We start from the raw sequence: 12,219 nt of genomic DNA on the forward strand, positions 1-12,219 counted from the left end.
ACTCACTGAGAGGAGAAACTGGATCAGACCATCCAAGCTGAGGCATCTGATTTTACTCAATGTCAACCTGAGGACATTAATAATGTTTGCTTGAGTTGGTTCTGGTTGCGTTCTGGTTCGATTCTGGTTCAAGTCTGGTTTGGTTCTGGTTTGGTTCTGGTACGGTTCTGGTTCGGTTCTGTTATGGTTCTGGTATGGTTCTGGTTTGGTTCGGTCCGGTTCGGTTCCGGTTCGGTTCTGGTTCAGTTCTGGTACGGTTCTGGTTCGGTTCTGGTACGGTTCTAGTTCGGGTCTGGTTTGGTTCTGGTTGAAGTCTGGTTCGGTTCTGGTACAGTTCTGGTACGGTTCTGGTTCGGTTCTGGTTCGGTTCCGGTTCGGTTCTGGTTCAGTTCTGGTACAGTTCTGGTTCGGTTCTGGTTCAGGTCTGGTTCGGTTCTGGTTCGGTTCTGGTTCGGTTCGGTTCTGGTTCGGTTCTGGTTCGGCTCTGGTTCAGTTCTGGTATGGTTCTGGTTCGGTTCTAGTTCGGTTCTCGTTCGGTTCTGGTTGAGTTTGATTCTGGTTCTGTATGCTTAAGTTTAGTTCTGGTTCTAACCCTAACCCTAATCACAACCCTAACCCTAATCCTAACCCTAATCACAACCCTAACCCTAACCCTAATCCTAACCCTAACCCTAATGCTAACCCTAACCCTAATCCTAACCCTAATCACAACCCTAACCCTAACCCTAATCCAAACCCTAACCCTAATCCTAACCCTAACCCTAATGCTAACCCTAATCACAACCCTAACTCTAAACCTAACCCTAATCCTAACCCTAATCCTAACCCTAACCCTAATCACAACCCTAACCCTAACCCTAATCCAAACCCTAACCCTAATCCTAAACCTAACCCTAACCCTAACCCTAATCACAACCCTAACTCTAAACCCAACCCTAACCCTAATCCTAACCCTAATCCTAACCCTAACCCTAATCCTAACCCTAACCCTAATCCTAACCCTAACCCTAATCACAACCCTAATCCTAACCCTAATCACAACCCTAACCCTAACCCAAACCTAATCACAACCCTAATCACAACCCTAACCCTAACCCTAATCCTAACCCTAACCCTAATCACAACCCTAACCCTAACCCTAATCACAACCCTAACCCTAATCACAACCCTAACCCTAACCCTAATCCTAACCCTAATCCTAACCCTAATCACAACCCTAACCCTAACCCTAATCACAACCCTAACCCTAACCCTAACCCTAATCACAACCCTAACCCTAATCACAATCCTAACCCTAATCCTAATCCTAACCCTAATCACAACCCTAACCCTAACCCTAACCCTAACCCTAATCACAACCCTAATCTTAACCCTAACCCTAACCCTAATCACAACCCTAACCCTAACCACAACCCTAACCCTAACCCTAATCACAACCCTAACCCTAATCACAATCCTAACCCTAATCCTAACCCTAATCACAACCCTAACCCTAACCCAACCCTTATCACAACCCTAACCCTAACCCTAATCACAACCCTAACCCTAACCCTAATCACAACCCTAACCCTAACTCTAATCCTAACCCTAACCCTAATCACAACCCTAACCCTAATCACAACCCTAACCCTAACCCTAATCACAACCCTAACCCTAATCACAAACCTAACCCTAACCCTAATCACAACCCTAACCCTAACTCTAATCCTAACCCTAACCCTAATCACAACCCTAACCCTAATCCTAATCCTAACCCTAATCACAACCCTAATCACAACCCTAATCACAACCCTAACCCTAATCCTAACCCTAATCACAACCCTAACCCTAACCCTAATCACAACCCTAACCCTAACCCTAATCACAACCCTAACCCTAATCACAATCCTAACCCTAATCCTAATCCTAACCCTAATCACAACCCTAACCCAACCCTAATCACAACCCTAACCCTAACCCTAATCACAACCCTAACCCTAACCCTAATCACAACCCTAACCCTAACTCTAATCCTAACCCTAACCCTAATCACAACCCTAACCCTAACCCTAATCACAACCCTAACCCTAACCCAAATCACAACCCTAACCCTAATCACAACCCTAACCCTAACCCTAATCACAACCCTAACCCTAACTCTAATCCTAACCCTAACCCTAATCACAACCCTAACCCTAATCCTAATCCTAACCCTAATCACAACCCTAACCCTAATCCTAATCCTAACCCTAACCCTAATCACAACCCTAACCCTAACCCTAACCCTAGGATCAGGATGAGAATGATTTTGTAACAGAATAAATGCACACAATTGGTCAATTATAAGTATTCTGATAAAAACATTGTTAAAGGGTTTTCAACACAAACCATTAGTTTTTTAAAGTTAAGGTAAAACATACGGCTACAAAAGATCCTAAATTAAGAGCCGTTCGGGAGTCTAAAGAGCCGCCTCTTCTTTGGGAGTCGAGTTAAAAGGGCCGGCTCTCTGTAAAGAGCTGAACTTCCCATCACTAAAGCTCATGCTTACTACCATTTGCACTCTTAGTTCCCCTTGGAACTATTTGTATTGTAAAACGTATCAATGTAAATCCTTCAGACCTGTACCATAGTGATAAACAGATAACACTTCAATTTGAATCAAGTAAATCCCACTTGTATCCTTTAAAACAGAGGGTCATTTCATTCCTTGTGGACTCAACATGACAGCATTTATACTTTTCAAGTAATTGATCTGAAACGCTTTCAGAAAATTAACAGTAGCAAGACTCACATATCCCTTCAGCCACCAAATGGTATCAGAACAATGGTGTATATGCTGTTTGTAATGACACAGCACAATTTATCATTTATTAGAAATTTATTCAAATTATTTCACGGACCCCCACGCTATGGTTCAAGGACCCCCAAGGGTCCCAGGACCCCACTTTGAGAACAACTGAGCTAGAGTACAGTAATTGAGCCAAATGTATCATAACACATAAACAATATACCCCTGTTTCCTGTGAATGCATGATTATGAAGTGAAGGAGAAAAGATGTGAAAAAAAAGTTGTGCAGTGTCGCTGTCTTTTCCAGCACAGTGTGAACTCAACTTTCAATGAATGGGGATGTGTTTTGTTAATAGGGTCAGGTCAAACGCAGCCATGTTGGAATCATTTTCCAGGACTATATGTGATTTTCCAGGTTTTCCAGGACGCGTGGGAACCCTGCAACATGTACCGGTATTCTACACCGTCAGTTATATGCATTTTGTTGTTTTAGAAAATATAAGTTTGGGGGAAAAAACGTAGGCTATTTGGCATTGTTTTTGACATAATATTTTTTTTGAATTGATTAATCGATAATTGATCGTTAACATTTCCAAAAATGATCATGGAAAATACTTAAAATGTACATCCCTAAATCAGATATTAAGCATAATTTGTGGTCAGAGGTTTTGTTATCTCTGGACAAAGCAAGGCTACCTGTCTAACTCCATGTTTAGTCCATAAACTACATAAGCTATGATGTCACTGCTTCACATGCTTTATTTTATTAACACGCTGCCTTTAAGCTCACCTCAGCTGAACTCCACAAATGACTGTGTGAGAGATATTTATATACGATACTATTATCAGTGTGAGAGAGTTGTTTGGTTTTGTTAGTGACTCAGTGTTTAGAGAGCTGCAGGATGGACTGATACATAAACACAGTGGCTAGTCACAGTCAGACAGATGTTTTAATGTGCCTTGTGTGGTAGATGCTGCTAAGCCCGAAGGCAAAGCTGTGATACGAGTGACCGAAATGTGTTTTCTTCTATTCCTAGTGAGGCTGCAAGGTCCATCCCCAGAGGTTCAGACGTCCAGAAGGACAACAGTGTTCTCTGTGCATGTATATCAAAGCCCCAAAAATGTGGTTTCTAACAATAAAAATCCATATAGTAGAGTGCAGTTTAATTCAGCAACCATAAATCATTGAATGAATTGATTAAAAAACATATCTCGAGACATCTGTGGACATATGAAAAATCATGTTTTAACTGACATCTGTCACCTTGTGCACATTAATGATGCAATTAACAACCAGTGTACTGTAGTGTAGCCGTTGGTGCACAGTATAGGCCTAAAGAAATAGAATAACCACGGTCAACACCAAACAACTGCAATCCCAACAGACAAAAACTACTGTGAGACCTCACTAAGTAAGACGGGTAATTTCACAAATATTATCAAACCATAACCACGACTAATTCAATCCATAGACTGTATAAAATATGGATGTAGGATCCGTGACGTCACCCATCTGTTTCTGAAGCGCTGTTTTGTGGCCAATCGTCGTCGGCAGCCATATTGCTGCTGTTGAGCGATTGTGACATAAAGACGCGGGCTTTCAGCTCCTAGCCAACAGCTACAGTGTTCCCGCAGTCAGCTGTGCCTCTCATTGGAAGACTCGTAATCTCAAAATCTTCAAAATTGCTGCGTTAAAAAAAAATTCACCCCCCGTACAGTGTGTGTCCGATTGAGAAATGAGCTATCCAGACTACACTCTTCTTTTGTACCAGGCTGTAAACATGTTTATTTCTGCTGTAAAGATTGGCTTTTTTGAATGGGTGTGTATGTGGTTTCCGGTTCTTCCGGAGCCAGCCTCAAGTGGATCCTCAATGAACTGCAGTTTTTAGCACTTCCACATTGGACTCGTGTTTTTAGACCAGAGGTTGCCGCTTGATTCAAATCTAACATCAGAAATATTAACACATGCAAATTACAAAAATTTTAACGAAGATCAAAGATCATTTCTAAAACTCTCTAAAAAATGATATGTACTATGATATAAAGGACTCTAAATCACATATTTAAAAGGCTGTTGTCGATTGTGGTTTCTAGATAGTTTAAAATGAAAACATCTGCTGAATTGAACCTTGAACCTGTGGAAGAATTGTTTGCACTTTTGACAGAGATGAGACCCCGGGCAGACCCTTTTACATTCTGGAGGGACTTCATAAACTGACTGTCCCTCAACAACTAACCACACATGTGGTGTGATTCAGAACTGAAGTAGCTGAAAGTTCATGTTGAAAGCATGGCTTTGCAACATATCATCTGCTCTAAGTTGCTAGGTATGTAAATAAGACAAATAAACCCTACAACCTGGGGGGCATCTCATGTGCAACAGATCCTGGAAAACAGATTGTTTTCCTTCAATTTGTAAAAATTTACCATTTCCAGGATGATTCAACTCTGGACTTCACCCTTCCTCTGTGTACAACTCTGCTAATGATTACCCTCCTCTTACATAATGATCTGATGTATTTCTATGAAGAGGCCCATTGACCATTCAAGAAATCGGAAAACAAACATCTCTTAATTCAGTTTCAAACACTGAGAGGAAACAATGACTGAACCACTGCAGGCCGCCATGAGTCGCTCGTTTGTTTCACTAAACCTTTCTGTCACACTTGAGCTGCAAACATCTGATGGAGCAGAGTGGCAGGATGACGGGGATTTCACAAGTCTGGTTTAAGCAACAAACCCCCAGCTGAGTTCAGAGCTCAGTGCAGGAATGTGCTTTTGTCAATGAGTCACAATGTTGAGCTGTAGCCTCAGCTTGGTATTTGTTTGTGTGTACTTTTTGTGTGTGTGTGTGTGCACACGTCTCATTCATTCCACAAAAGACTGTAGAGGTGAATCACACTCGTTGCTACAAACAGTCGAGTCTCGTCCCACGATTTTGAGGCTATTATTCAAGTTCATTGTGTCTGAGTGGATGTGCACGTGAATGTGAGGGTGTGTGTACAGGATCAGGTAGCTCAAAAGCACGAGATATGTGTGTGGGGTTTTCTGTGTGGTTTAAAACAGATTAAAATTGTAATCATGCACACTGATACCCCACTTTCTTTGACCGTTTGTGTGTTGTGAGTGTGTGTGTGTGTGTGTGTGTGTGTGTGTGTGTGTGTGTGTGTGTGTGTGTGTGTGTGTGTGTTTGTGCCCGTGCATGCACGGACATGGTGTAAAAGTCTCACCTCACAGTGGTAACACTCCACATGATAGTCCTTGTCCATAGAGACGACCCGGATGGTTTCCTCAGAGCCCTGGTGGAGACAAACACAATGAGACTGTCGCATTAAAATCAATGTATGCGTCATTGAATTGATCTTCCTGAGGACTCAGGTTAGATCACTGCATCTGTCTTGAAGTTGTGTCTCTGTTCATAATTTGACATAGAGTGGTCTAGACCTCCTATGTTTGTAAAAGTGTCTTGAGATAACGTTTGTTGTGATTTGGCGCTAAACAAATAAAGATTGATTGATTGATTGATGATCTGCCATGTATTGCAAAGCAGCACACACACGCTAACACAAACCTATCTTAAACCATGTTTATATCATTTCTATGTTGTCTTGTTTTTGTGTGAAACAGGTCATATGCATAGACACAAAGAGGGACGTACACTTCCCCAAGATCACATCTGGTGTTTATCGTTGAATCTTTGTAATTTGCTTTATACTATACAAAGGCTTTCATGCTGCATTTACATGGATTCAGGCAGACAGTACGTGGACAACAAGCAAATAGTCTGAGTACTGGCAGCATAGCAAAATAAAATACTCTGGTAATGCATTTTTACAAAAGCATGAAATAGTTCAGCCCTTTGAAGCGTGGATAATGAAATGTAAACAATGCTTTGTTTATTGTTGTGTGATACAGAGAGGGTATAATTTGTGGTATAATACTCTTAAATATGTCCAGATTTCCCATGATTTCTTATGAGAGGCATTAACATTGAGAGTAAATTACATTGCTGAAGCAAAATGTTTAAATAATTTGGATGGCTTCCTTCCACTAGCTCCAGTATTATCTGCCAACCTCACTTTTGTTTTCACAACCTGCTCTCCCATCCCAACAAAAATGCTATCCTGTTTACTGACTTATTTCTGCCTGAATCCTGTTGGGCGCAGCTCAGCTGGAGTTGGCTATGCTGAATCCAAAGGGAGCGTGATGTGCAGACTTTTAGAGCTGGCAGTGTTGGTTGTTTGGTTTGCTAGTCTAATACTTTTAGGAGGAGTAGAATTTGGTCCGACCGTATTTCTAAGAGATAAAATGCTTACAAGTATGTGAGATGTGTTAAAGATTGTGTTCTACTTACCTGGGCAGGGAGGATAGGCTGGTTGCAGGAGGCACACTTAGGAGCAAACACCCTGTTGAAGAAGCAACGACAGATAAATCAGAATGAAAAAGTTCAATAGCCTCTGTGTGGTGTGAAACAGATGACTTCGTTTTCCCTTTTCAGGTTAATATCACAAGAATACTAAATAAAAAAACGACTAAATAACAAGACCCAACACTATTTACTATGTGCGTTAATTTACATAAGTACAGAGAGAGAGAGAGAGTAGATCAAACATAACTGGCTGCATATAAAATTTTGATGTTTGAAGTTTGCTGTATGTTTTTGTTGACTGTTACTGTTCTGTATTTAGTTTTTAACTCTGTAAAGCACTTTGAATTGCTCTTTGTATGAATGGTGCTTTATAAATAAACGTGCCTTGCCTTGCCTATCAGCAGCTGGAGGAGAGTAGCTACCATTTGTTTTATAATCAACCATGACATTTTCTGTTTTGACAATCTGAGGCCTTATTCAATCCATCGGTAATGATGTTTATTTGTGCAGAGCAGAGTGTTGTCCTCCTTACGTGTGGTAATCTTTGACACAGTAGATGTTGTTCTCCACATCTACAGTGAAAGGCACTCCATCTAGACCCTCTTTACACACCACACAGCGAAAGCAGCCTGGATGGTAGGACTTGCCGAGCGCCTGGAGGATCTGGACACCCACACAAACACACACACACACAGAAGAGGCAGTCACACACATAGAACAAGAAGACACACACAGATGCAGAACAAATAAACATAAGGCAACAGTAAGACTTTTGAGTAAGGCCACAAAGTTCATGCAGAGATATACAATGAGCTGCTATGTGGAGGGTTTTACAGTATAGACTGAAAACATAAACTGAGTAAGGTGGCTGTTGTGTTGTCTGCTGAAGCCAGAGTGTTGTTTAGAAGCAGTTCTTGTGCTGACTAATATGGGTGAAGAAAAATATTGATACACTGAATTATATCATTATTAATTGACAGTTCTTATGTAATGACTTGATGTCATTACTGGAATATGGTGATGTTGATTTATTTGCTCAAACTGTACAAAGCTACAACTCTGTTGCTGGCAGCTGCAGGGTCTGTGAATAATTAAGTGCAGCTTCTATGGCTCTGACTGCAGCATTGAGTACATTACAACTAACTTGTTCTGCTCTTTTTAGCTTAGATATAAAGCATACACTGGTGTGCTCTTTATACCATGACAGTTGTGTTACCTATTGTAAACTCAGATCCTTTCAGATAAAAAACCCTGTAGAATAATGTTCAAGATTATGAAACACAGAAAAATTGTAAATCTGTCCATTAAAAAGTTGAAAGTGAGATTTAAAGCTCCTGTAAAGAACTTCCTGATAGTGTCAATTTTGGAAACAAAGTGATGGCTCCTATCTTTTTGCACATCTTGTCCAGTACATATGTAAGAAGTGTTTTCTAGTGAAAATCCTGCTCTTTTAAACAATAAAAGAGAAACAGATCGCCTGGTCTGACACCGACCCCTCACAGTGGTCACATCTTAGAGGTCAGAAGGACGCCTCACTGTTGAGATGAGTTTCATAACCAACCCAAAACTCCTCACAAGGTTTTAAATCTCAATACAGTATAAAAGTTTTTTCTAAAAGCAACATGACTCCAGAAGATGTGATATGTGACATAGATAACATTTTTAAAAGTAAACTCAAGACCTACCTTTTTAGTCTTGCTTTTAACTGAGTTTCATTCTCATAACAGTTTTATTTATTTATTTATTTATCATCTAGTTCAAATTTTAGTCACTTTTTATTCTATTTTTCAAGTATAGGCATCTTATTTTCTTTTTATGGTTTAATATTGTAGTGTTTTATTATCTTAGTAATTTATTGTATTTAAATATATTAATTCATTTTAAGTATAGGCATCTTATTTTCCTTTTATGGTTTAATATTTTAGTGTTTTATTATCTTAGAAATTTATTTTATTTCTGTAATTTTAATTTCCTGTGTTGAGTTTTAACATCTTGTTTTACCTCCAGTGTTTCCTCATTAAGATTTCATGAGAGAGTTCGTTCAGCAAATTACTTTTTATTTGTATTTATTTATTTCATTTTTATTGTTTTTATTATTATTGTTGCATTTTTGGGGGTCGGGGCTGGATTGGGATAAGGATGGGGGGGGGTCTTTTTATTTTATTTTTTGTACAGCACTGTGTTACAATATCATTGTATGAAAAACGCTTTATAAATAAAGCCTGCTTGATTGATTGATTGATAGATAAAGGTTAGGTCATCAATAGCCACTGTCATACTGACTCAAATGATCGACTAATGCTCAAAATTCTGTGGGAAAAACAAAACTTGGGAAAACATCCTTCAGCTCACACACTTTACACTTTACTACACACATTAAAAGTCAATTCAATTATTACCTTTAGTCCGTTTACAGCCATGATCAGTAATTACATTGTTCACTAATGTAACTATTCTTAACTTTGCTCCCATTTCTCTACTTGCTTTCTTTTCTACCAATAATCATCGAATTATTGAACTATTATTTTTTTATGTGATTATTTTTGGTTAGTGTGTGTAGTTTGTGTTTAATTGTTTATGTAAGTATTAATTGTTCTCGCTATGCATTTGTAAATGAGCGCCTCAATGACTCCTCAGGATTAAATAAAGGTTGCATTGAAATACATTCCCGTACATGTCAAACAACAATGAACCTAAAATGAACATTGCACCTAAGCCATGACAACTTCAGCACTATAACTGTGCTCTGACTTTCAAAACTCAAACACAAAGTGTCCTCCTTTTACATAGACTCATAACATGCTCTGTTTGGTGAAGCTCTTACCATCTCCATGATGAGGTGACCGCACACAAAGCACTTCTCAGCCGTCTGCTGGAAACCAGAGTACTGTGGGTAACACAAGACATCACATTATTATCTTCAGTATTGTGTGCATTCTGAAGAACTCGGTGCTGACAGTGCGACATGTATTTCTGTTCACCTGATGTATGAATCTGTTTCGGTCCATGACTCAACTATAGAGGGTGCTGCTGCGCTCTTTTACATGAAAGACTGTATTTTGTTTCTCAGTTGACAGGTTGATGAGGCTGTAGAAACCTGTGCTGCTGAACCTAATGACTTCATCTTTCTCTGAGTTCAGAATTTCTGTTACAGATCTCATTCATCCAGGATGTTGTGATTCATAGTTACATTCAAAAGGCAAGAGGAGTTGGTTAAATTTCTTGGAGACATTTCACCTCACATCCTAAAGGCTACTTCTAAGTCTTCTTGATCTTAATGACTCGGACTGAGGAAGCCTTCCCGTAGAGAGGCAAAAACTCCTAAGGGACCAGCTCCAGTTGCCTTTTGGATTAAGCTTTTAAAACTTTCAGCTGCTTTCATGCAAGGCTCTCCGACACGTTTATACTTTGAAAGCCATTCACTTCAGCCATGTGCTTGCTGGCAAGTGACCATCTCCATTAGACTAACTGGGTGTGAAGTGTGTCAGCTTCACAACCACAGTTCCTTTTCCCTAAACAAAGACCACAGGCAGATAATGAAGGTGACCATCTGCAGCACACAGTCCCCCTCGGGGTCGTGACCTGATGGTTCAGGGGGGCTGCCAAGGGAGACATGGCTTCCAGGTGGAGGTGGGAGGTCAGCGATGAGCAGGCTGCCCCCCTGCCCTAACATCTCCACTCCAGATCTACCATCTGCCACCACCAACCCCCTACTATGAGACGGCCTGGGGTGACAAGCCAGACTAGTCAAATCTTCGCTGCATGATTGACCCGGGAGATTAGTCTCATCCTCTGACCTGATCCAAAGCATCACTTTATCAGAATCAGTATCGAGTTTATTGACAAGGTTTACACATACATGTTTTTTTTCTCAGAGTTTTGGTGCTAAAAACATGAACACAGAATAACAAAAGGTTAAAAATAGAAATATGGAAAAGTAGAAATTAGGGATGCACGATATTATCTGCAAGTCATGGGTATCGGACGATATTGGCTTAAAAAGGAATTATCGGACATGGGCCAACACGCTGATATCCGTCAATATGATTAACCTATAAAATAATGGGCTGCTGCACACATGTGGGGCTCATGTTTTAAGTTAAATTTGAATTTAAGCAGCAGTCTGTAAGGCACATGTAGCTGACTAATTTAGACACATTTATTGTCAAAGAGTAAACCATTTTATTCAATGTGGGTTTAATTGCTGTACAGTTGTGCTTTTCACATGTTCCCTGTGAACAGAGGTTAGGTTTACTTACTATGGCAAATGGCAAATTGGTCAAATTGGTCAAATTTTCCCTGGTTGTGGGTATTGTTATGATTGTCTCAGGGAGAGCATCATCTAAGTTTTAAGGAGGATGTATCTTTTTGTATTAATTTTGTTTTAAAGTAATTGTCATAAATAAATATGCAGTTTTAAAATACAGAAGAGAATTGATGATCTCTGCAATTAGGTGTGCAGAAAAAAAATATCGGTATCAGTAATCGGCTAAATGAGTTGTAAAATATTGGATATCGCCAAAAAAAATAATATCGTGCATCCCTAGTAAAAATAGAAAAATAAATTAGCAAAAAGCTTCAAACAGCAGTACTGTAATTGTCAAGGAACTTCGATAGGACAAAATGTATATACAATTTGCAATGGAGAGCTGTACATTAGTGTAAGAACGTGCAGGATGATAAGAGTGCAAAATCAAGCAGTACCAAGACTGTATGTAACGTGACAGACAACCTTGAAGTCCAGTGTGTGTTGATGTAATGCAATAATTATTGAGAAGTTGTGAATGTGTGGTGCAAAAGAGGAATGACTGTATTTCCTAACAGATCAACAGGTTCCCTTGTAGGAGGAAGCAGCTGATAAAGAGGAAGTACTGAAAGCATGTGTTGTTAGGTTGTTCCAGAAAGCTTTGTAAGCTCCTTCCTCCATGTTTGGCAATACTTTTATCACATTTTTGTCTCAAACACACAGAACCACTCACACAAAACTAAGAAATGTCATACTTTCATTTGCCAGATAAGAATCGTGTTGAGTTCATCTGTATACATTAGCATCAGCATACAGGCATCATTTGATTGGGGCCTG

General features: G+C 39.7%; 1 protein-coding gene across 1 annotated transcript in view; it reads right to left on the reverse strand.

The window, feature by feature from the left end:
• wtip (WT1 interacting protein) overlaps nt 1-12,219 on the reverse strand; it is a 45,997-nt gene that overhangs the window by 5,772 nt on the left and 28,006 nt on the right. The window contains exons 4-7 of the mRNA XM_034680654.1: nt 9,961-10,023; nt 7,669-7,799; nt 7,122-7,173; nt 5,998-6,066 (exon numbers count right to left, since the gene is read on the reverse strand). Of these exons, the coding sequence (XP_034536545.1) occupies nt 5,998-6,066; nt 7,122-7,173; nt 7,669-7,799; nt 9,961-10,023 (315 nt within the window). The remainder of the gene's footprint in view (nt 1-5,997; nt 6,067-7,121; nt 7,174-7,668; nt 7,800-9,960; nt 10,024-12,219) is intronic.

Source organism: Notolabrus celidotus, chromosome 3, assembly GCF_009762535.1.
Source record: "Notolabrus celidotus isolate fNotCel1 chromosome 3, fNotCel1.pri, whole genome shotgun sequence".
Classification (NCBI taxonomy): domain Eukaryota; kingdom Metazoa; phylum Chordata; class Actinopteri; order Labriformes; family Labridae; genus Notolabrus; species Notolabrus celidotus.